Raw genomic sequence first — 26,807 nt, 5'->3', positions numbered from 1 at the left:
AAAAAAAACTGTTATATTTTTATATAACACCTCATACATACACAAATGTGTTATATATATACAGAGTTTAAAAAGAATTAAGAAGCACTTAATATAAACTACTTACTATTTGTACTTTTAGAAGTTTTTAATAATGATTTGGTATTTAAGCTTTCACGACAGTAGAAATAGTATTTTAGTAGATAAATTTTAACAATTACATAGTTTTTTAGCTGTGAATTTTAAATAAAAAGTTAGATTGAATTAATTCTTAGTTGACTTAATTCAAATACAAAATTGTAAATGTATTTCTTTTTTTTTTGAATAGTTTTTATGTTTATAAACAAATATACAATTATTTGCCCACAAATAGTAATAATTAACACTAACAGAACTAATGCAATCAAACTCAGGTTTTAAAAATTTGAGCTAAACAACTAATTTGTGTTAAATAAATAATACAAGAACATATTACATTTAATTCTTTTAATACTCTGCTTATATACTAGACGTCTTATGTAAAATATTTTTCATATAAATATACAAAATAAAAAGCTTGCAATGTTTTCTCTCTGTGTACTAAGTTAAGAAAAAAAAAACAAAAACAAACAAAATACTACAAATAAACGATCTTGTATGGCAGGTGTGGCATAGCGAAAATCGTATCGTTTCAAAAATAAGCAAACAATTGTCATTAAGTCAATAAATAACCAATGAATGAATGAATGATTGATATTGATTGTTTTCATATCATCTAAAATAAACTTGTTTCAAACTCATTTTCCCTGCTTGTAGTTGTTGTGTGAAATATTGTCAAATTTTCAAATACGAAATTGGTTCAAAAACAGGTCACCAAATCCAAAATTTGATTTATTTTTTTATTTTTTTTTTTCGTTTCGTTTTACGTTTTGTATCCTTTTTAGCTTTGTTTTATTTTTTGTTTTCGTTTGATTTGTCGTATCCTTTGAAGTTTTCTTTATGATTTTGTTAGATTTTGTTATATGTTTTTCCTTAAATTTTTTTTAAATTAAATTAAATATACAAACCAAAAATCTCCTATAAAATCAACAACGTATGGCAATAATAGATGATTTTCTTTTTTCTTTTGAATTTGTTTTTATCTTTATTCTCTTTTTAATACTACTACTACTATCTACTACTACTACTTGTACTTATCAATCAACTTGTACTTGTTATAAAATCCAACAAAAAATTAAAAAAAAAAAATAATAAACTTTTACTACTTCTACACCACCTTCTACCATTTATTAATTGCCAAAATAAAATACAAAACTCCGATATTTTTGTTAAATTGAAACCACCACAATTAAATAAATAACCATAAAATTGATTTTTCTACTACAAATTGTGCTTCTTATACCACTTTTAATTATCACTACTACTACCAAAATATACACCAAATATATTACTACTACTACTACCTACTACTATTATTGACTACTACTACTACCAACCGTGCATCTATATATATATAAAATATATATAATAAATCCCGATAAACCGAATATGTGATGTGTGTGAATTGACAAAAAAGGCAACGAAATCATCTATAGAGTGGAACTACCTGATATGGAACAAATTACTCTTATCTACCTGGAGAATAGTGATGCTGACTATCGTAAGTCCAGCAACTAAAAAAAATCTTAATGAAAAATTGAAAATTTAAAAACACTTAAAATACAAAAACAGAAATGTTGAAATGAATGAATGAATAATCTTTTTTAAAAAACCCAGTAATGTTAAAAACAATTAAGCATAATTAAACTCAAAACATTTCAAATGATGTATTTTATCTTTAAAACAAAAATCAATTACAATACTATTAAAAGAACAAAATAATTTTTATTGTTTTAGTCCGTTAAAAGAAACCGGAAACTTTTGTTTTATTTTATTTCATAATTAAAATCAAATTTTTATCACAATTAAAATTTAATCACAGTCCATTGTCTATTTACAACTACTATTTACTACTTACTACAACTGTTAACTACTATTTTTTTTTTTTTTTTTAAAAACTTACCATTATTAACGTTATATTTAGTTTGGTATATTTAAAAAAAAAAACTTTAAACAATTTTGTTTGTCATGCAGTTTTCAAATTTTCAAAAAAAACATTTTTGTTACGAATAAAAACTGTAGTAGTTTTTTCTATATTTTTTGTAGTTTTTTTTCATTCTTTATAACTAATTTTAATTAAATTTTTTATAATTTTATCGTTTTTTTTTCGTTGAGTTTGAGTTTGTTTAAGCTTTAAAAGCTTAGTTGCTTATTTTGTGTTATTTGATTTGAGTTTTTTTGAATTCTATTTTCATTTGTTTAAAATTTAGTTTCTTTTTGGTTTTGTAAAAATTTTCTTTGAATTGTAGTTGTGTCTTGTTGGTAGAAATTTTGTTTGCAAAATAAAAACTTTGTTGAAAGACATTCTTCTTTGTTTCCAGCTGTTTTTAATGAATATTGTTGAAAATCGTTACGTTCGTTTGTTTCCTTTTTCCTCCTCTCCCTAAAACATTTTTTTTTTAATATTGTATAAGTATTATTCTTTTTCAAAAATCTAAAATAATACCTTGTGTTAATTAACATTGTTGTTAACATTCTACCAAATTTTCTAGTCTCAAAAGGAATGTTAGTTGTTTAGTAAAGTTGCCTTTTATTTTCTTTAAAATTTTAAATTTCCCAAGTCACGTCTTTTCCCCCCCTAAATAAATCGTTTTCTTTTTTAAATGTCACTCTATGCACACAAAATACCCAAAAACACTTTACACCCTTACTAACTTGATATTTTTACCAAATATATTCTATGCATTTCAGGTTAACAGTTGTAATTGCTGTTATTTGTAACATGTTAACATATTAGTTAATATAACAGTTTATTTTTAACAGCTTTAGGCTTGCTTGATAATGCTCTTTTTAGTGAAATAGTCCGTCCTGCTAGTCAGATGTTTAGACAGATATAATTTACAGATTGATTTTTATAAACGTATAATTGACAAATTGATATTCTGAAAATCGCGCGATTTTGTACATTTATTACTGTAACCATTTTAACATTTTTTCAAGTCACATTAATTATTTATATGATTGTGGTAACCATAATATGATATAGTTAAGATTCACATGATTGTCGCAATCATATATATGATTGTGGTAAATGAATATGTATATGTTTATGGCAATCATGTTCATGATGAATCATTATATCATAATATGTTGTTTATGATTATGATATCCATAGCTGAGAGCAACATAATACGGTAAATACTTCATCATAAAAATGGTTGTCACAAACATATACTTATTTACTGCAATCATATATATGATTGCTACAATAATGTGAAACGTAACATTATCATATCGCACACCCAGTTCAAAAGTGACACAACTCAAAATTTTAATTTTTCAGAAATCGAAAATGAATATATGTATGTATATCAATTGAAACATAATGAAAGACATTAGTGTTTTTTTAGCCACAGTTAACAACAACAGAATAAACTGATATCTTTTGTATATATAAACAAGTGTATTGTGCATAGTTTAACCCGACAAATTTATTTTGAGTTGTGTCACTTTTGAACTGGGTGTGCGATATTATGGTTATCGCAATCATATACATAATTACAGTGACCATATTGTTCAACAACGTGTAAAGATGATAAAATGGTTACAGTGATGTTTTTTTTTTAATGTAATTAATGATTTCATTAATGGAATGGTTAAGAGATAATTTGTAAAATTGAATAAAAAAATTATTCTTTCAAATCTTTGGTGCCAAATCATAATGAGGCCTTAATGTGTTGCAAAAATTACTTTCTAAAGCTTGAGATCAAAATAATGTAAACTTGAGTTAGCTGTTAAATTTGCCTTAAAATACTCTGAGAGAATTAAACATAGAGGCATGTTATGAAAGTACTCTGAAACATGAACGTATAACGCTCTGCCAAACTGTCATGGAAAGTATTTTAGCGATTTTTTTTAATGTACTTATTTACTTAATCTATTAATGAATCAAATTTATCAATATAATTGAAAATTATATTTTAAAGAGCTTTAAATGTTACTGCTTAAAAATTATTAGCTTTTATTATATATTTAGAGGCATTAAATAAATTTGGTTTTTTATTAAAGTTATTAATTACTTTACGTGTGTAACGAAAGCTACATCTACATCTATATTAGCTAGTATTTTAAAATAGTAAGAATATGTAACAAGTACTTACTGTGAAAATAGCTTAAGTGCAAAAAACAATTTTTTATGATTGTTTGCATTTTTTTTTATTAAATTAATGTAAATAATAAAGCACTTAAGCTAAAATTAGGCTGTTGCTCTATAATACTAATGTAATAAACAATTTGCATGAAAAATAATCAAAAATCGTATATAATGGTATTTAGAAATGGCTTTTTATATACAATATTTAAAAAATTAAACTGTTATATTTATTAATTCTTCTTAAATTACAGTCAATACTCTGAAAATTCATCATTGTTGTCATTTAGAGGAATTATGAAGGTTATGTCGCCGTTTTAATTAGGATAATCAAATTTTCGTATGAAAATTACTCAAAAATTATTTGAAAACTGAGTGATTTTTATACAAAAACTGTTACAGTTTTAGTCGTAATATTTATTACTCAACAATGAATTAATTTAACGATTTGCAGATTTTATTTGCAAAAACAAAACAACTCTGGAGTTTTTAAATTAATTCCATAAAATATGTACGACCTATTGCATAAAAATACAAATTTTGATTTGTATTTTAGAGTTTTAGTCGAATTCTATAAAATACTATTGTATAATTTTGCAGTGTAAGTTATTTCAGGTGATCACTTCTCAATTTGTTCGGTTTGTCAGCAAGTAAGTAATTCTATCTTGTTGAGCTGTTTGTTCAGTTAGTTATAGTTGGTCCATTTTTTTCACTATGTTAAAGAATCTGTCGCATTTCATGAATCTAGTCTCAAAACATTGTTAGCAATCACCATTATTTATATGTACTTAGGTTATGCTTGACATTTCGAGGTTATGTTTTTGTATAACAACGTTTCCAATTTGAATTCAGAATACATACAGCCCAATTATGAAAAAAATCCCCGGGAAATTATTCCCTTTTATTTTTTTTAACATAGAATTTGAATAGGAAATTTTTTTTTATAATTGGGCTGATAATAGGAATATGAAATAAAGAAAATTTTAAATAAAAACAAATTGATTGTGTTCAGATTTGCTTTATATTGTTCACAACAGGCTCTATGGAGCCATATGGACATTTTGAATTTAAAAGTTTCGAAAAACTCGAAATTTTCGTCAAAGAGTGTAATTTTAATTAATAAATAATAAGCATAAGCATTCCTTAGTAATTTAAACATATTGAATTGTTTTTTTTAAAGAATTCATTCTTTATGCCTTATTGAATACATATGATATAATCGATTTATCCCTAATTCGAATTTATGATCTTAAATGGCAAGCTACCGAAGAACTTTGTCATCAGCTGAACCCCTTGTGGGAACTACTTCTTTGTCCTGTAATTGTTTTGTGGTTATTTATGGTCATATCCCTTCCAAAAAATCAGATTTGTCGAGGTCATCAAAATAGGTATTTTTTTGTGAGATGATTTAACGTTGGAGTCAAATCTCTTTCCGCCGAGTCATTTCTTCCGGTCAATATAGCCTAATTCAGAGATTTTTACCACGGATACTGTGGGCACCCTTTTGTAAGCAAACCCGACAACCATCTTGCGGAAAGCTTTCTTATACTCAAGTGATCATTCAAAATTGAAACCACTGAGTCATGTGAGATTCCTATGGCTTCCACAGTCTCTCGCACTTTCAATCTCCGATCGGCCAATACTATATTGTGAATTTTGTCAATTGTTCAACTGGGTATCCAGAACGTTGGGCATCTGTCGTTCTTGTACGGCCACAAAGAAATTCAGTAAACCAATTTTTACCATTGAAATTGATGGTGCAGAGTTCCTATTGTATTTATCAAGCTTAGCATTTATTTGAATGATGTTTTTTCCGCAAACATAATGCATAATGAGCAGACAAAATCCTCCTTGAGAAATATGTGTGTATTTCTCATGCAAACATTTTGTATACTGTTACAGAAATAACAGCCTACCAAAAAAATGCAATTAGCGTTACCTTTTTGCAGTTTCGTTCGAATCGGTAGCCAACCATTGTTCTACGTCAAAGACAACTTAACTAAATTTGTATCCTTAATGGAAGCTTCCGTATGAGAATCATTCAAGAAAGGGTTTTCAAACATTCTACACCATTTCCAATTGTATTTCAGAAAATTCCAATTTAATTTCAGAAATGTCCAATTATATTTCATAATTTTCTAATTGAATTTCAGAATATTCCAACTAAATTTCAGAATTTTCCATTTATATTTCAGAAATTTCTTATTGTATTTCAGAAAATTCTAATAGCATTACAAATGGCAATTTCTTAAATACAATTGGAAAATTCAGAAATACAATTAGAAACTTTTTAAGTATAAATTAAAAAGTCTGAAATACAAATGGACATTTCTGAAACATAATTGGAAAATTCTGACATACAAATGGAAGTTTCTAAAATACAATTAAAAAAGTCTGAAATATATATGGAAAATTCAGAAATATAATTGGAATATTCTGAAATTCAATTAGAAAATTGTGAAATGTAATTGGATATTTCTGAAATTAAATTGGAATTTTCGGAAATACAATTGGAAAATTCTGAAATACAAATGAAAGTTTCTGAAATACAATTAAAAATTTCTGAAATATAAATGGAAAATTCTGAAATACAATTGGAAATGGTGTAGTTTATAGAAATATTTGATTTGACGCTTATGAACAGAAACAATATTTCTTATGTATAATTAAAATCGAATAAATTTTCTTTGTTTCTTTAAGACATGTTCTCTATTTGAATTGGAAACTGTGTACTCTAGTATTTTATGTTTATTTCTATTAGTAAAGGATTTAATCGTTTAGAGACATTTTCTTCCCCCCTGTAACTTTATCGTTTTGCCACCAACTACATCCATCCATACATGGTCTTAAAAATAAAACAATTGGTTTTTTTTAATAATAAAAAAATAAAACCTTAAAACAGAATATGTGATATTATATGTTGTGTACATTTAATTAATTAACAAGTTTAAACAAAATTCTTAAATAAAAATTTCTATTTTTATCAAATTATATGTAGCCTGAGTTGTTCATTATTTAATACATTTATTTAATATATTATTTTTTTAAAGAAAAAAAAATGTAAGTTATTTTAAAAATATTTCTTTTGTTTATTTATATTTATAAGTTAATTTTTTTATGTTATTGTTTTAGTTTTGGTGTTTATGAAAAATATATCAGGATTATTAATTAATTTTATTTATTATTTATTTTTATAAATTGTTTTAATGTGATTTATTATATTTAAGTTTAATTTAAATGTTCCTTTGTAGTCCTCTTTTTGTATGCCAGTAGAAATGTTTATGTGAATCTATCTGTCGTGTCAATGCATTCTTTTGGAATACTGGGAAATGAAATTTTGTCTATTTTTTCTACAAAAAAAAAAAAAAAAAAAAAACAATATAAACTTACACTTAACAAAATATTACATGTCTTGTCTGCATTTTACTACATATAAACACGTTTTTTTATTATAAATATTATAAATGTTTAAAACTTTAACACAAAAACCAAAAATATTTCTGTATTCAAAAAAAAAAAAAAAAACACACCTCTATACACACACTTGCCTGCAAAATCTTTTAGACTAGAATTTTTATGATTTAACCAAGTTTCTCTACTGATTTAGTTGATTTTTTCGTTAATTAACAAACCTTTTTTTCTTTGGTTAACCACTTTGTTTCTTTAATATTAATATTAACTAAGCCAAGAATATTAATCAAAACCAGATAATATATAAATCTTTTACATAAACTCTCATTACGAAAATAAAACTCTTCATTATTGAATAACTACATTAAAAAAAAGAAGATATATTGGCTTTAGAATTGTATTATAGAATTTACAACATCAAGATATATATACTACATAAACTATAAATAAAAAGAAAGTATATATAATAATACTATATATAAATATAAATAAATAAATAAATATCATTATTATTATTTTCATTTATAAGACGCTTGCATGTCCTTTAGCTCCCTTTGCATAAAACATTTTTCACATATACTTTTACAGCTTCGGAAGAGAACGTCTTGTCGTACGAGGCTGTGCAACGGCTATCGATAAATTACACCAGACCCGTTATAATATTGGGTCCCCTTAAGGATCGTATTAATGATGATTTAATATCAGAATATCCAGATAAATTTGGATCATGTGTGCCACGTAAGTTTTTATTATATTATATATACATGTTTTTATTTTTTAAATTTTTTGCTTGAATTCAAGTGTTATTCCAGCCTTGACTGCAGTATCAAGCAAAATAATTATAGTTGTATTACATTATATACAAGGGTGGATAAAAAATCCGTGACTTTTTGAATGAATCATAGGTTTTTGTATACAAAATTATTTTATTTTTCAACATTGCCTCCTTTGAGCTCTATGCACTTTGTCCAACATTTCTCCAATTTTTTTTTAACCCTTTTAAAAAATAATATTTATCGAGGTCATCAAAATAGTTATTTTTTCTGATTTCATCGTTGGAGTGAAATATCTTTCCATCGAAACATTTCTTCAGGTTTGGAAGCAAAAAATAGTCATTTGAGGCTAAATCCGGAGAATAAGAGAATAGTCTAATAGTACCCTTTCAAGCACCCGATTGTGATCATTCAAAATTGAAACCACTGAGCCATGTGAGATGCCTATGGCTTTCACAATCTCCGCCATATCGTGATTTTTTTCAATTGTTTCGGGTGTAGAGACCTCAATTGGAATTCCAGAACGTTCGGCATCTTCTGTGCTTGTACGGCCACAACGAAATTCAGTAAAATACTTTTTTACCATTGATATTGATGGTGCAGAGTTCCCATATTATTTAAGGTATTTATAGACGGCCATACTGAGTATTAACACTTTTCAAATTTAAAATATTATTGAAATCTTTAGGTATGTCAAGAAATCGTTTCGAAAAATACATTTCTTTTTTACACGATAGTATTACAAATATTTTATTTGTTTGTTGATTGATATTTTTCAGCTAACTTTATTTTTATTTTATATTTTCTTTACATTTTTGTTTGCCTTATTTGTTTTTATAAATACATACCCAATACATATGAAAATAAAAAGTTTTTGAATTGTTTTAAACAAATTTTTAATACCGACCGTAAATAAAAAAAATCATTTGTATTTTTTGAAAATCTAATACAAATTTTATATAGACGATGAAATTGTATTATGATACTTGAGTTTTTGACAAATATTAATACTCAGTATTGCCGTCTATAAATACCTTTATCAATATTAGCCTTTATTTGAGTGATGGTTAATGAGCAGACAAAATTCACTTTTTTCCAATTTATCCTGAAGTCAAGAGGTAGTCCGCTATATATAGCTGTTAAACACATACTCAGTGACGCAGCTTGTACAAATTTTGATAGCTGTGAATCACAAACTAAATGACGCATATTGTACAAATTTTGACAGATGCCTGTTGACAGGAGCAGTGTTGCCCTTTCAGATAAGAGCCGGGAAATTCAAAAGGTCGCGGTCTTATTGACCCACCCCGTATCAATAGCATTGTACAGTGAAAAGGACATATAAATTCAAGCCACATTGGTTTTATTTGAAAAATATGTATTTTTCAAGTTGAAAACATAAAACATATTTGAATTCAAGTCAAATTCCAACAAAATATTCAAGTGCTCGAATTTTTGGGTGCTGATTGGGAAAGGATCGTTTGTAAATGAAGTAAATTTTGTACATCACTGATGTAATGATCTGCAACAGTACGTATTTGAAGTGATTACTGTCAGCCATTGTCATTAAAAAGTTTTAAATGTAAAGCCGTGACACATTTTCGAACTTTACTATGTTGCACTGAAGCAATATTTCTGTATTTACGAACGATCCAAAACTATTTTAATGCAGTGACAATACAATTTAGTTTTTACTTTACCCGATTGAAAATCGTTAACTTTATCCAAACTAAAATGGGGTTTTGTTAGTTCCGATAAGAACCCAGTACCCAGTTGCCCAGTGTTATTCAACGAAAGTTGGTCAACAAAACTTCTTTCCACTCTGATTAAGAGCTAGTCCGAGATATGTTGATCATCGTGTAACTTAATCACCCCTGTTATGTACATATGTCGTTGACATCACTTCGTAGTCGTCGTCATTTCGAGTCTATATCGACATCACCTCGACGCTAAATCGGTATTTACTAACAATGTTGTATTGTTGATTTGTTACCGATAATTTAAAAGAAAAAAAAAATAACATCTCTATGCATTTCATGACAGCTGTTGAATTTTTTTTATTAAAAATGCTTTTTTTTATTGGATTCCAGTTAAAATCCGTAGGCATCAAAGTAAAGAAATGAAGCAATGATTTGAATATTTCGAACACTGGCTTCGCTAGTAAAGATTTCATTTACAGCCGGCATTTGGTCGTGCGCAAGAATTTTCTATACTATGGCAATTCGAACACCGGCTCCCTTAGTAAAGATTTATTGTATTGCCGGGCGCAATGATTTTCTCCTGGATGGTATTTCGTTTAGTAAAGAAAATATTTGTATGCTGAAAAATCATAATTTTTTTCTAATATCTCCGGATCTATATTATTTATTGAATCATATTATACCTTAAATTAAAACATAAACTTTTGACTTTTAAATAAAGTAATTTAGATTATTACTCGCATAGGCCATTGTGCCGAATTTTTCGTTTTTATAAATATCGAGTCAAAAAATATTTTCCCGGATTTGGTATATAGTAATAATAGGCCATGTTATACATCGATGGAGATCTATCATTTGATATATGTATATTATGTCTAAAAATAAAATACAGTTTTGAAAAGATATGTATATCCAAAAATATTGTCAACTTTGGAGCTCCGACTACTCGAAAATAGGTGTGGCAGGCCACCTAATACAACGTTTTTAAATGATTTGAAACCAATTATGCCAACCATGTTTAAACTTATTTAGTTCTGCCATTACGGTTTCAAATAGCTTCCCATTGTTGATTTGCATTTTTGTAATTTCTCTAATTGCAACTATTTTTAATTTGAGTATGAGTCGTTGTCAAATATCGTGTCGACATAAAATAATCATTTTAAGTCAATATCGACTTTAACGCGCATTAGAAAATTGCAAATTGCTGCCAATAGTAGCTAAACATTATTGATAACGAACACGCAAATACAATTTTATCACCGTCGACGTGAATTTCTGTTGGCAACGACATACATAATAGGATTGAATGTGAGCTTGATAAGCAGTTGTTAAATAAGCTTCTTCTCTCTTACTTTGGATGTTTTTGTAACAGCTCTGCTGTCATCGAAAGTTCTTCCCTGAGGAAGAATACAGCTGCCACTGAGATGACAATCTTTGGCCGAGTGAGACTCGTATCGTTTCGGAGCGAAGATCCAGTTGTCATGAGAACCATTTCAACACCTCAATATTTTTAAAAAAAAATCTAACTTAACTTTGGCCTGTTCTTTAAAAACAGATTATTTAAAACATAGAATATTGATACATTTATATCTGCTCAAACAAGACACTTATTGACAACTGTAAACATATGTCCAATTCATAACCTATCGTACGATGAATGTCGTATACTTAGACGACATACATATAACTCAGATAATAGGTTGTGAATTGAATAATAGTATCGTTTAATTGTTGTTAAAAATGCATTTTGATTGTTCTCAAAACATGTTGAAACTTCAAAATAAAACGCCATTAACCCCTGTCTATACTTGACAAATATTTATCATAACAATTAATGACGTTTGTTGTCAAGAAAAAGTTGTCTAAGCAAAAGCACTACACCTGATAATATTTTATCTTGACAACCATTTTGACGTTTATCAAATTGAATTAGATATTTATAGATTCCATTGTATTGTCTATCAGTTAATAGTGTGTAAAATCACTTTTTATTATTAAGCTTTTAAAGAATTTATAACCCAACTTAACAAATTATTTTTCATTTGTAACTAATTTTTGTTTTCTCTTTTGAAAAAAATAAAAAAAAACCATTAGATACTACACGTCCTAAACGTGATTATGAAGTGGATGGACGTGATTATCATTTCGTATCATCGCGCGAACAAATGGAACATGATATACAGAATCATCTATTTATCGAGGCTGGTCAGTACAATGATAATTTGTACGGCACCTCGGTAGCCAGTGTACGTGAGGTCGCCGAAAAGGGTAAACATTGTATTCTAGATGTATCGGGCAATGCAATAAAACGTTTACAAGTAGCACAATTATATCCAATTGCTGTATTTATTAAACCTAAATCTGTGGATTCAATCATGTAAGTTAATTTTTTTTTTACGTATGTATGCATTTAAATCTCATATGCAATTATTAATATAATTAATGGGAATATTTATTTTCCAAGTGATTTGAACTGACTAGCAAAACGTTTAATGTTTTGCGTGTAGAAAACTGTTTATTCATTGTTAGCTTTTCGTTTAGTTTGTAAATTTAATTGTGGCATTGTTTTTAAATTTACATTTACTTAGTATTCTTACCGATAGTTTCGTGTCAGTATTAATTATCAAGCTATAATTTGTTTAATTGAACTGCCATTAAAATGTTCTAAAGAATAACAATTTTTCATTTCAGTTGTCATTTTCTTAATTATTTCATTTAATTAATAAAACTTGTTAGTTTAATAATAAAATATCATATTGATAGGAGTGTTTAAATTCAGTTAAAATTTATTAAATCAGTTTTTCTACAGCCTTAATTTATATTTGAGAAATTTCCATTTATATTGCAGAAATTTTAAATTGAATTTTTAAAGTTTCCGTTTATATTTCAAAAAACACTTCACCCCACTTTGAAAATATTTCCATACAAATTTTCGAAAAAAAGGAATATTTTTTGAAGTGAAGTGATTTACAAACTAATTTTTGAAATACAAATAGAAACATTTGGAAACTTTCTATTCAAAAAGTTTTTTAAACAGATTTTTTTTTATATATTTGCTATTTAATTGCTATATTTTTATTTTCATTATATGGTTAATTTCTATATGTAATTTTCTTTTAGGGAAATGAATCGTCGTATGACCGAAGAACAAGCCAAGAAAACATACGAACGTGCTATTAAAATGGAACAAGAATTTGGAGAGTACTTTACTGGTAAGTGATTAAGACAATACACCAATTTATATTAATACACATACCAAAAAATTTTAACTTTTATGCAATTCGTTCTAAAATTATGTGAAATAATTCGTAAACTGTTAATAATATTAATCATACCACCCGTACTTTATATAGAAATTTTATTCAAAATTACTCATACGACACGTATACCAAAATAAATTAAAAGTTACTCATACCACACGTATGACATATGCGGAATGAAATTGCAATAAAAATTTGACACTGGCCAAAGGAAAATGTATATGAGCTATTAGTGTTTTAGGACTTATTTTGAATTACGTTATGTTTGCCTTAATAACTATGTACCTTAAAAAAAACATTTGTAATTTTTTCCATATTTTATCAATTATTATCGGGAAAAATTTGTTATACATATTTTACATCAAGCGGCAGAGAAAGGCAGATAAGTGGACTTTTTTTGGAAGTAAACAAACCTATTATTGATAAGATGTGCAAAGTAGAACATAATATTTTTTCTAAAAAAAATATGTATATATGGATCTTAATCAATCAGATGTAAATTAGACTATCACGCCCAAATGATTATGGTGTTTCCAACACTCTTGAAATTCCAGACTTTCTAAAGTGAAAAAATGTCCATATTTTTTTAAATTAAAAATAATTTGAGAGTTGTTGGACCTTTTGAAATAGAAGAGTTTTATTTGTAGATTATTTAAAATAAAAATCGACAAAAATAAGACCAACTCAAATAGTAGCTCAGAAAAGTGCAAACATCGGTATTTTCAACACCTGTATTATGAATAAAAAATTCCGCTGGAGTTTGTTCCCCGGCAGTTTTTTTCCCATTGAATTTGAATAGGAAAAATCAGAAAAGGGCGAAAACTCCCGGGAATTTAATTATTCATAATTGGGCTGCATAACTGCCACAAAAGTACATGAATATAATAAGGGTCCTCATGTAAACGCTTAAAAGCCTCGCAAACTGTGCAATCTGTGCATTTTTACACTCTCGCAAATGAAATGTCAAAAAATGTACGGAAATTCGTTTGCACAACTCCGATAAGTTTGCGCGACAATTTAGACTCGCAAACTTGAATTTATTGTGCATTTGATGAATCAGCTGCTTTTGTTTACTTTTATTTATAAGAAATAAAAATCAAATAAAATATAAAAATTTTGTGCATGTGAAAATTGTGTAACTTTGAAACAGAATGATTGTATTAAATGACATTGTGTATGAAAACATTAACCAACAGCTAGAACATAAACAAAGTCCTCCAAACTATGTATACCACCGTTTGTTCCAAAGATTTAACTTTCATTCAACATTTTAAAATTAAAATTTACACAATTTGAAAAAAAAATTATTAAAGCTTTTGTTGAATTTATGTATTTTTATTTGACAAATATAAATTTTCTGTATAAACTTGCACAAAATTGAAAAGGTGGGTTCATGAAACATGTCGCGCAAATTTGCCCATTTGCACAAATGGGAAACTTAAGCGTTTAAATGAGTACCCTTAATAACTTTTTTTTTTGCTTACATTAAATCAATACAAAGGGCTATTTTATAAAAGTTTAATAAATTATTTGTTTTAACGTTGGAAAAAAATATAGCGTTTTCTGTTTTATTGCAATTTCATTCCACATACATTACCAGCGGATATCTTTATTCAACTTTTTATAACCATGAATGATGACTTGAGTATAAAAAAGCTTTCCGCAAGATGGCTGCCGCGTTTGCTTACAATCGGGTGCACACATGTGCAGTTTCCAATGCAAAAATCCATGAATTAAGCTACGAAATGCTTCCTATGCCGCCCTATTCACCAGATTTAGCCCCGAGTGACTATTTCTTGTTTATAAACCTGAAAAAATGGCTCGGCGGAAAGAGATTTCACTCAAACGATGAAATCCTCTCACAAAAAAGTACCTATTTTGATGACCTCTACAAATTTAATTTTTTGGAGGGGATAAACAAATTTGAGTGACGTTGGACAAAGTGTATCGAGCTCAATGGAAACTATGATGAAAAATAAAATTATTTACAAATTTTTGATTTTGAATGTGGATATTTTAGATTTTATGTAAAACTTAAATTCGTTTTGGTTTTCTCTTTCGTACGAATTTGATGTCTGTGACATAACTGAATATTTAATTTGATTTTGATTGAATATTTAATTTAATTCTTAATTAAGTAATATCATTGATTAAATTGCAGATACATTTTCTAACTGATAGATTTGTAAAGAAAAATCAAAATTGATTTAAAAATATATTTTAAATTAATTTTTTTTTGATTTCAAAAGGTACTGTAACAAGAATATTGCTTCCCTGTAACCTGACTAAATTTAAACCCATTACATTTTAACGTTTAACTTTAACGTTTAACTATACACTTTAACGTTTAACTATCGCTAACTAAAACATATTTTTGTTGTTCTTTCAGGTGTAGTACAAGGCGATACTATTGAAGAAATCTACAGTAAAGTGAAATCAATGATTTGGTCACAATCTGGTCCAACCATATGGGTACCATCCAAGGAATCACTATGACCAACCGCTACGACGACATGGACACTGCCACCTCGAGTACGTTGTCGACCAGTCTCGAGATCAACGACAAATACACTACATCAACAACAGCAACAACAACAGCAACATAAAACGCATTAAAATAAAAACAACATACACACACACAAAAACAAAAAAAAATAGAAACAAACGTAAAAGAAAATCCTACAACTATAAAAAGAAGATAAAAGAAAAACACAGAAATGGCTATATACATATAAAAAGAAAAGAAAAAAAAAACGTTAGAAGCCATATTATATAGTATATATACATAATAACAAAAACAAATATTTATTATAAAGTCTTTCTTTTTTGCAAAAAGCTTCTTAACTACAAAAACTACAAACAAACAAGCAAAAGGCAAAAAATGTATAAGACGACCATTTAATAATTATTATCACTAACATTTAGTTCCCCGCCCCTTGAAAAAAACAAGAAGAAAATAATGAAAATTTCAACAAAACAAAAAAACGTTATAAACGATTCTTAAGATTAGTACGAACAAGAAAAAGTCTAATATAATTTTTTTTGGTAGTAAGAAAACAAAGAAAAAAAAAATATATCCCGCGCATTGGTGATAATGCATTTGTTGTTATATTTAGTAAAAAAAAAAAAAGAAATGAAAACCAATTTGAAAATATTCATAAAGAAATATTAATTAATTATATGAAACAAAAACAAAAAAGCAACTCGAATACCAATTTATCCACCAGACGATACAGAAATTCAAATAAATACAACAACACTCAACCGGAAACATAAAAAATAAGAGATTAAACGTTTTAAAACAATTGAAAGAATTTTCTAAAAAAAAAATCAAAGTAATGATTCAATAATTTTGTTCAGCTATAATCAGAATTAAATTTTTAATTTTTTAAAACGTTTAATATCCCATTTTCATTTGCAAACTAAAACTGATGAAGGAAATAAATAAATATACTTACATACATACATACGACGTGTACTCTGTTTTATAAAAACAACAATATATGATCAATAAATAGAAATGCAGTTCCCTAATAAATAAATTATATACATACATACGAGTATATAACTCAAGATACATACATACATATTTATTAATAAATAATAAAAAAGAAAAACAGATAATTTTATTAATGTTGACAAGTTAATAATGATGATGACTATAATAATGAAACTGAAATTTATAAAACATACAAATCTATTTTGTTCTCTTCTTTTATTTAAAGAAACCTGTTTAATAGACCGTATATAAGCTTGGTAGCCAATAGTTTATTATTATAATTATTAACTTTTTTTGTTAGACGGAAATGGTTAAAAAACACTTATACAAATATAAAGCACCACAAGGAATATATCTTTTTAAATGATAGTATTTTATTTTTTTTTTGTTAAGAAATAAATCTTAAACTCTTAAAACTACTCTAGAATATGTACAAATATTGGTTGAAGAAAGGGGAATTGTTTTTTATAAAAAAATAAATCTGTTGAAATTTGGTGGAATAAATACAAAAGTAAGTTGTAGGACTGTTTGAAAACTTCGTTATCTTGGTTTTGCAATTTTGAAAATACCTTCAAAATCCGGAGTTAGAACAAAAAACCTTCACTTATTGTAATATAGTAATATTTTTAAAGGGATATAAAAAGGAATCCTTTTGTTTGATATAACTATAATTTGGCGATAATTTTCTTTCTATCATTTAAATGTACCTATTGAAAGACCGACTAATTTTAAATAAAACTGCTATTAACATTATCGAGAGTATATTAAAATCAGAGCTTAGAATTAATTCATTCAATTTGAGCTTAATTTACTAAAATCTTAATAAGGGATGCAAAAATGTCAGCCATTCCCAAAATATAATTCTTTAGCTTCATTCAAAAGCTTTTATTTAAATAGAATTCATTCATCGTTGAATTAATTCATAAACGAATTCATTCCTAATGGAATTCATTCAACATTTGAATGTTAATTTTTTTGTTTAATTCAAATCTAATTAAAATATGTTTTCTTTATTCAATTTGTTTTTGTTTTGCTTTTAATCATTTACAATATTAATAGATTTGAATTGAATTGAAGAAAATTATAAGTTGGTTTCGAATTGAAGAAGAACTTGAACGATTCAATAAGGAATTAATTCAATAATGAATGAATTCATAAAGGAATGAATTCAATACCTTGGAGTACTCAATGGTTTAATGCAATTGTTAATAGGATATATTTAATTTGATTTGAAAAATTTTATTAAGTATTAATTCTTTCGAAACTTTTATTGGAATATATAATGGCGTTATAAAGTTTCAAAAAGAATATTCAAATATTTAATAATATTTTCAAGTGTTGGAGGTCTTCGGCCGGATTCAAAAGTTTCTAAAACTAGAGTTAGTTTGATTGCGAGATCGCCTAAATCAGTGTCATTCGGTCAAACTCAGGGGTTGCAAACCATGATTGACATCGAACACTAGATTTGCTGAATTAGTGAAATATTTGTCGTGGAACTTACGATGGCCACTATTAATATTCGGAAAAATAAGAGTAACAAATCTGTATAGGAAAGAGTTGGGCAAAAGCGTTATTTTTACTGTTTGGTTAATTTTTATTATTTTTTGAAAAAAAAAATTTAAGAAACTACCGAATGTCAAACGTAAAAAAATTATAAGGGGAATAAAACGAACAATAAAAATCAAGAAGACTGAACAACTTCACACTGTTTATTTAACTGAATTGTTCAATTGAACTAGATCGTTCATGAACAAACTAACTCAAAAAATCAAAGGATGTTGAAGAACTGCCCAATTTTCAACAGCAATTATACATTTTAAATTGAAAAACGAACAATCGAAATTGAGATTTTTCATTTCAAATTCAGATTATACAACTGAAAATGAGATTTTCTAAGAGTGCAATAGAAATTGAGACTTTTAATTCAGAAATGAACAATTGAAAATTTGAATATTAGAAAAGACCAAATGATAATTAGTTCATCCATTTCAAATACGAACAAGAACAATTGAAATTGAGATTTGTCAGTACAATTTGAAAATAGAACAATTAAAAATGAGATCTCATTTCAAATTCTAAATGGAAAATCTCATTTTCATTTGTTCTCTGCCGAATATGAAATGAAAAGTTCTCATTTTAAATTATTGTTATCAATTTCGTAATCTCGCTGATGAAATAAAATCACTATTCTATTAATTATAAAATTAAGTTCTATTCAGCAAAATATTACACGATGAAGAATTAGTTCAACAGGAGTCTAATTATTGCATCCGTAATGTATAATAAATTGTTATTACATACTGAAACATACAATGTATTTATTACTAAATTGTATCTAAAAAACATTTTAATCTTATAATATTTTAAATTGTAGTAAAATAGTACTTTTTCTAAACCACAGTTTGGGATATTATTTTAAAGAACTTCATTTAGTTGAAATTATTCGGATTTTTCTTAAATATCCGCAATTCCAGATTTCTATCAATCATTATTAAACTTATTCTAGAGTACATATTCAATATACAACTCTCTGGCTCTAGCTTTTTAGCAACGATTTTGCAATTTTTTATTTATTTTCTCTTTTGGCTTATATACTGTATTAAAAACTGTATTGTTTTCTCTAATATGTACTAGATGATAATAACTTAAATTATTTACAATAGCTGACATACATTCATATTTAACACAAAACAGAAAAACATGCATACATATATTTTTTTCATACCACGCCCACAATCAATCATACATATTTTGTTTTAATTTTTTCCCATTCATTTTTTTTTAAATAAAAATATTTTTTAAACATTTTTTGTCATAAATCTTTTAATTATTATTATTATATACATACATACAATTTAATACATATACATATTTATATATATTTAAATATATCATCTATATATTTCAATTAAATTCATTATTATTATTCATTATGTTATTTAGTAACCTTAAAAGAAAAATAAACACAAATCACAACGACAATTTAGTTAAAGTAACCTTATACAATACATATTATGTTTGAAATATTATTTCAATTTCAATTTAAGTTTAACTTTCTTCTAAATAATTGAGTTTTAGAAAACACAAACAAGTAGTTATTGAAAACTACAATACTTGGAGCTTAGTATTTTATACTAAAAAATTTTATCATCAAAATGATAAAATATTAACCAACCAACAAGAACGGCAACAAAACAAATCTACTTAAATGAGAGTTTAATAATAATAAAACAAGTTAAAATAAATTTAAAACAAAATAAAATTAATTAAATTGTTGTTTAAGTCCTAATTAAAAAATAATTTATAAATAATGTGCTAAATTGTTGAAAAACTCTTCTTATATTAAAACAAAATATATAAACAAAAAAATCCAACAAATTTAAAACGAAATAATAATAATAATGAAAAAAATTAAACCTTAACGTAAAAAACGAATTGTATTATTTTTATTTATTTTATTTTTATTATAAAGTTTCTATAACTAAATTAATTTTGTATATTTTAAGTAACCTCTCAAATTTTTGTTTCAAATATATTAATAACCTGATGTTTCATTTATAATGATGTATAATTTTGTTTAAAAAATCTGTGTATGTACTGTGTATGATTTTTAAAACGGAAAAAATTCATAATCACATTAAGAAATTATGATTATTTTCAAATTAAAGTTTTTAAATAAATTGAAAAAATAAAAAAAATAAGATTTTTTGTGGAAAATTTGTATATACAAAAAAAGGGGTAGAAAACTTTAAATTGAACACGAAATCCTTCGACAGCCAAAGGCATACAGCCCAATTATGAATAAAAAATTCTTCGGGAGTTTGTTCCCCGGCAGTTTTTTGTCATTGAATTTGAATAGGAAAAATGAGAAAAGAGGAAAAAGAGGGAATTTTTATTCATAATTGGGCTGATAGAGAAATACACTCCGTTTTGTCAAACAAAAATAAAACAAATCATTTATTTGATACGCCAACAAAATACTAGGGTGGGTCAATAAGTCTGTGAATTTCCCGCCACTTAACTGATAGGGCAACACTTTTCCTGTTAACAGGCATCTGTCAGTTGACTCCTGTCAAAATTTGAACAAGCTGCGTCATTTAGTTTGTGTTTGACAGCCATTGATAGCAGACTAAAACGTGACCACAAAGTATAACGTGACTTGAACATAAAATGCTCACTAAGCATTATTTTTTGTGGATAAAAACATCACCTAAACCAAGGCTAAGCTTGATAAAGACTAAACAACTTCAGTCTGTTCATTTTACTGAATTTTTCAATTGAAGTAGTTCGTTCATAAACAAACTAACTCTAACTAACAAAAAATCAAAGCAAGTTGATTGGCAATGCGAAAAACATTAAAATTGTGGCACGTAAATGTTCTCAAGAAGAATTTTTCAAGTAAAAAAATGTTTACATTGCTATAAAAGTAAAAACTGACACTTATAGACCGATGTTGCAGATATTTTCGACGGAGTCAAAAGATTCTAACTCTAGTGCAGATTGGGTACCAGCTTTGCATGAGTCAGACGGAGTCTGGATTTTTAAACTCTGCATATCATGACGCATTTTATGAGCTCATGGACATTATAAATTTTTTTGGTGTGCTTGATAAATACTATGGGAACTCTACACCATCAATTTCAATGGTAAAAATCTGGGGCCAAATTACCGCATTCGATAACTAGGGTATGAAAAGCTTTCCGCAAGATGGCTGCCGCTTTTGCTCACAAACGGGTGCACACATGTTGCTGTTTGCAATACAATAATCCATGAATTAGGCTATGAATTGCTGCCATATCCGCCATATTCACCGAATTTTCAATTAATGTTGTAAATGCTTACAAGCAAAAACCAAACTGAATGCTGAATAAATATTTTCATTCAATTTGTTTTAGATTTGAAATAACAAAAATTAAATCATTCAAAGATTGAATTAATTTTATTATGAATAAATTTCACTATCAACTAATTCAACAATGAATGAATTGTATTCAAATAAAAGCCTTTGAATGAAGCTAAATAATTTTTTATGTTGGGAATGTTGCGATGAAAAATTTATAATTCTGAATAAGATTTTAGTGAATTAAGCTTAAATTAAATTAATTTGAAGCTCTGATTAATATCTTGTCGAAATTAAATGAAAATATTTGTTCTTCATTCAATTTGATTTGGTTTTGTTTTTGATAATTAACAAAATGAATTAAAATAAATTGTCTAAAGCCTATATGTATCTATATCTATATATCATAACAATTAATGACGTTTGTTGTCACGACAAAGTTGTGCACTAACAATTTTGTCATAACGAAGCAATAATACCTACTAATAAATGGAAACTGTACCTAATAATTTTTTATCTTGATAACCATTTTGAAGTTTATCATGATACAAATTTATCAGGTATAGACAGGGGGTAATAGATGTGACATTTTATAAATCAATTTCATAGTGGAAACTTGAATGATTCAATAAGAAATTAATTCTATAAAGAATGAATTCTCAAAGGAATGAATTCATTATGTTTGGAGTACTAAAGAAATTAAGTCTATGAATTGTTTAATGGATTGGTAAAGATATAGAAATAAATATGATTTTAAAAATTAATTTAAGAATTAATTTTTTCGAACCTTTGTCTCAGTACTGATAATGACCTGGAATATTTATTTCTTGAAATATGTGAGATAAATTAATTATACTAAAATTTGACAGTAACCCCCTGTCTATACCTGATAGACGTCAAAAGGACTGTCAAGATAAAAAATCATCAGGTATAGTCTCCTGGAATTTATTAGTATTATTGCTTCGTTATGACAAAATTATTAGTGCTTTTGCCTAGACAACTTTGTCTTGAAAACAAACTTCATTAATTGTTATGATAAATATTTGTCAAGTATAGACAGGGGGTAAGAGTCACGAAAGAATGCTGATGAAATCTGTAGCGGGCTTGGAAATTCATTACATGTTGTAAAGCGTGTAAAAATTACTTTCTTATCGTATTTTTAACACAATGTTAACTTATAGTTGTACTGTCGGTTAAAATAATTTTTGTAAAAAACTGTCGGTATAACTTTAGGTTAAAACGTAACTATACATTGTGATAAAGGGGATTAATGTGTTTGTTATTTTTCAATTTATAATTTTTTTTAATAATATAAATTTTAATCAAATAGTTTTTATTTCAAAAAAAATTTTCTTTAATTTTTTTTGCTCCCTCTCATTGTATTTTATCCAACATACATAAATTCATACTTATATACATGCATATGTAATTTGTTAATCGTTTATAAAAAAAATTAATAATAAAAATATTAAAAAAGAAACGTTTATTTAAACATTATTAGGAATTGTAAAAAAAGTATATTACACTACATTTTAAGAAATACCTAAATAATAGAAAAATAAAACATTTGAATCGTTTTAAAACTAAGATAACAAAATGAAAGAATAATAAAAAACTAAAGTTTAAAACAAATCCTTATTATCACCAGCCTATTAATAATAAAAGAAGCATTCAAAAAAAGCAAAGAATTCATACAATAAATGTGCCTTTTGTTTTAAAATTGTCCTCGAGTCACAAAAATAAAACAAAAAAACAATACCATACATCCAAAAAAAAAAAAAAAACATTTGACAACAAAATCGATCCTTTATTCAATGAAATGAAATTTAATGAAAAAGTAAATAATTAAATAGAAATATGAAAGCAACATTTTTTCAAGTGTATGAAGTAAATAAAAATAACATATTAAACAAACAAAAAAAACTGAAAACTTCCCTTTAAATGAAACTTTTATTAAAAAACTAAAAACAGCTAAAAAAAAAATTCCTAAATACAAAAGAAAATTAAATATGTATTTCATAATGGAAAATAAAATCTAAAGAAAACCATACATAGTAAATATTCATTAAATAACTTAAAATTTGCTGTCAATAATTTATTACTTCCTTCAACAATCAATTTAAATTAAAGTAATAGTTTTATTTAGGTTCAAAATGGTCTAAAATTAGCATAAAATGGATTTTCAAAGTGCCGAGAGTACTGCTACACTATATATTCTATAACTAAGGGTCTGATTAAAAAAAACACGAAAGGAAAACAATTTTAAAATGTCTCCATGAAAAATTTTGCACACAGAGAAATACACATAGAGCGGAAACTAGAAAAAAACTCAACAAACAAAAAAATAATTTCTCAAAACAAACACACGAGTGTTGTTTTTGTTTTCACATAGTTTTTTTTTTACTAATACATTCTCAACACTTATTTTTTTGACAACTGACTTAGGCCTTTGACAGGAGAGTTTCCTATCTTTGTATATTAATCTATGGTTTAGCAAACAAAAATTTTGAAATTTGTTTCTAAATCAGGCCTTAATAGTCTTATAAATCTAAAATTACTCTGACTTTCATTTTAAATTAAAACTAATTTTCCATTTTCCAGTACCTTAAATTTTCTAATTTTTATCAAAAAATAATGTATGATTTCAACACTATTTTGTTAAAAAAAATAAACTTGTAAATTCAAAATCTAATAAAAGATCTTTGTTATTTATTAAAAAAAAATATATATCCAAACTTTTTTAAATTTTATTAAAAACAAATAAATGTTTAAAATATCAATAACTTATTTATATACTACAATACATACCTTTTTTAAAAAAATAAGTTTTCAGTTTTAAGGTTATCAAAAGAAAACTAAATAATAAATATTTACCAGTTCCCAAAATATACCAAACCAAATCCTTTACCATTCTCCCAATACCAATCCCTCTCCTTTAAATTCGATTTTTAGCTTAAATTTAAATTCATAAAGAAGAAACACAAATATATATTGAATAAGTAATAACAATTTGTTCCATAAAAAAATAAATGAAAAAAACCTACATATTACAATAAAAAGCAAACATGTCTCTCTGTTCATCATAAATAAAAAAAGAGAAAAATCATTTAATAAAAATTCTAAATAAAAAAAAAATAAAGTTTTTAGTTTTTATTGTTGAAGAAAAATGTTTAAAGAAATTGGGTAGACTCTTTTTTTGAGCTTTTAGCATTATTAGATATTTCAAAGACCTTTCCAATGATGTACATATGTATATAACGGCATAGTAATTCGAACCAACATTGGTCAAAATCAGTTAATGATAATTTCGGTCTGACTTAAATTTAAAATATGTATGTATCCACAAAATTGAGACCTGTACTTTGCGCACAAGGTTTAGATGGATAGCCAGCCAGCCAACTAAACGGACGGACATGTTTAATCGACTCAGAATCACGATGTCCCTTAGCCTGTGTGTGAAAAGTAGCACAGTGTGATTTATATACATACATATGTAGCGCTTTATTTCGTTTTATTAGCGATATTCAGACCAAACATGAATAAAAAGTCGCAAGAGTTTTTTCCCTTTTCCTATTCAAATTCAGCAGTGCTAAAAATGGGAAAAAACTGATTTTTATACCCTACACCACCATAGTGGGGAGGGTATTATGCGTTTGTGCAGATGTTTGTAACGCCCAAAAATATTAGTCTAACACCCACCTTAAAGTATACCGATCGACTTAGAATCACTTTTTTCGGCTCAAGGGCCAAGCCAAGAAACTGGCTGAAATCGGTCCATTATTTCACCTAGCCCCCATACAAATGTCCTCCCGAAATTGGACTTTATCGGTCATAAATGTTTAATTTATATATGTATCTCCACAAATTACGCTCCAAATAAGTTTTATATACCTACACAAAATTCATGTCACCAAATTTTGTTACGATCGGTCCATAATTAGTCATAGCTCCCATATAGACCCGCTTCCGAAAATCGCTTTAACGTGCATAAATCGCTTAAAAATGTTGGTAAACACACAAAATTCAACATAGTTAACTTTAACCTTCGCTTTACCAATACCCACCCGGGTGACCACATCGATTTTATTGGTTTAATATTTTTTTTAATTTTGTTTCGATTTTCTAGAGTTCTATAGAATTTAATAGAACCATTTTAAACTTTTTATAAGGTTTTTTCAATTTTTTAAAATTTCGTTCGTCGCATATATAAGTGTAGTGTCACCCGGGTGGGTATTGGTAAACCATGTACATAAAAAACCTTTGGTAAAGTGAAGGTTAATATAGACATAAATCACACGACCTAATTTCATGGTGATCGGCCCATAATTGGTCATAGCCCACATATAAGGCCCACTTCCGAAAATCACTCAAAAATATAAATTATTGAAATTTTAAAAGAAAATTTTTTTTTGCTCTTTTATTTAGTGTAAGGTATTATATGGTCGGGCTTGACCGACCATACTTTCATACTTGTTGTATTCATGTTTGGGCTGATTATTAAGAACAGAAGGTATTTAGTAGTAGACATTTTTTGAAAGAAAATTAGATTGATTGATGCCTATCAAACTGCTCAGATGAGTAATACCATTTTTTTATATTGGGGTTTTCCCCCATTGGGGGTCTTCAGCAAACCCTATCAAACCATAAGAAATACATGGTGTTTGTGTGTAAACTGTTTCATCGTGAGGCATAGCCGGAGTGTTTCTACTACTACTTTTTTTGCAATTGTAAGCAGAAAAATCCAAAAATAAAACAAGTTTTTGTATTTTAAAAAATTTATTTCAATAAGTAATAGATGTTATAATTAAATAATATGAATGTTTGTCTTGTAAAATAATAAAAAATCATTTCATTTAGTTTATATATTTTTTCCTACATCTTCTTTGAGTACTTTCTCAAAAAGTTCCATATCAATATCGTCGAGCTGTAGTGTATACTCATAACCCAATAAAGGATTGTAAATCTTAAAACATTTTATTATTTTACCCGTTTTCTTATAATAACCAAATCCATACAAAATCAGTTTGTAGAAATGTCTCACATGGATCAGTTCATCATTACGCGCAAGTGACTTAAATTTAGAAGTTTTTATTTCATACAGCACTTTTTGATCAAAG

The 26,807-nt window shown here is 26.6% G+C and overlaps 1 protein-coding gene across 15 annotated transcripts in view; it reads left to right on the top strand.

Annotated features, from left to right (window-relative positions):
* Positions 1 to 16,211, top strand: part of dlg1 (discs large 1) — an 89,974-nt gene extending 73,763 nt beyond the window's left edge. For 9 of the 15 annotated variants that reach the window (XM_065507561.1, XM_065507560.1, XM_065507559.1 and 6 more), the window contains 4 exons: positions 8,207 to 8,356; positions 12,186 to 12,468; positions 13,212 to 13,303; positions 15,741 to 16,211. In XM_065507561.1, coding sequence (XP_065363633.1) covers positions 8,207 to 8,356; positions 12,186 to 12,468; positions 13,212 to 13,303; positions 15,741 to 15,847 — 632 coding nt within the window. In that variant the 3' untranslated portion in view covers positions 15,848 to 16,211. Of the gene's footprint in view, positions 1 to 1,534; positions 1,619 to 8,206; positions 8,357 to 12,185; positions 12,469 to 13,211; positions 13,304 to 15,740 lie in introns of all 15 variants that reach the window. The other 6 variants (XM_065507562.1, XM_065507557.1, XM_065507555.1 and 3 more) reach the window with 1 other exon arrangement.
* The last annotated feature ends 10,596 nt before the right edge of the window (positions 16,212 to 26,807 follow it).

The sequence above is a fragment of the Calliphora vicina genome, chromosome 4, assembly GCF_958450345.1.
Source record: "Calliphora vicina chromosome 4, idCalVici1.1, whole genome shotgun sequence".
Taxonomy (NCBI): Eukaryota; Metazoa; Arthropoda; class Insecta; order Diptera; family Calliphoridae; genus Calliphora; species Calliphora vicina.
Note: the sequence above shows the minus strand (reverse complement) of the source record. Positions and strands in the feature narration are given on the sequence as shown.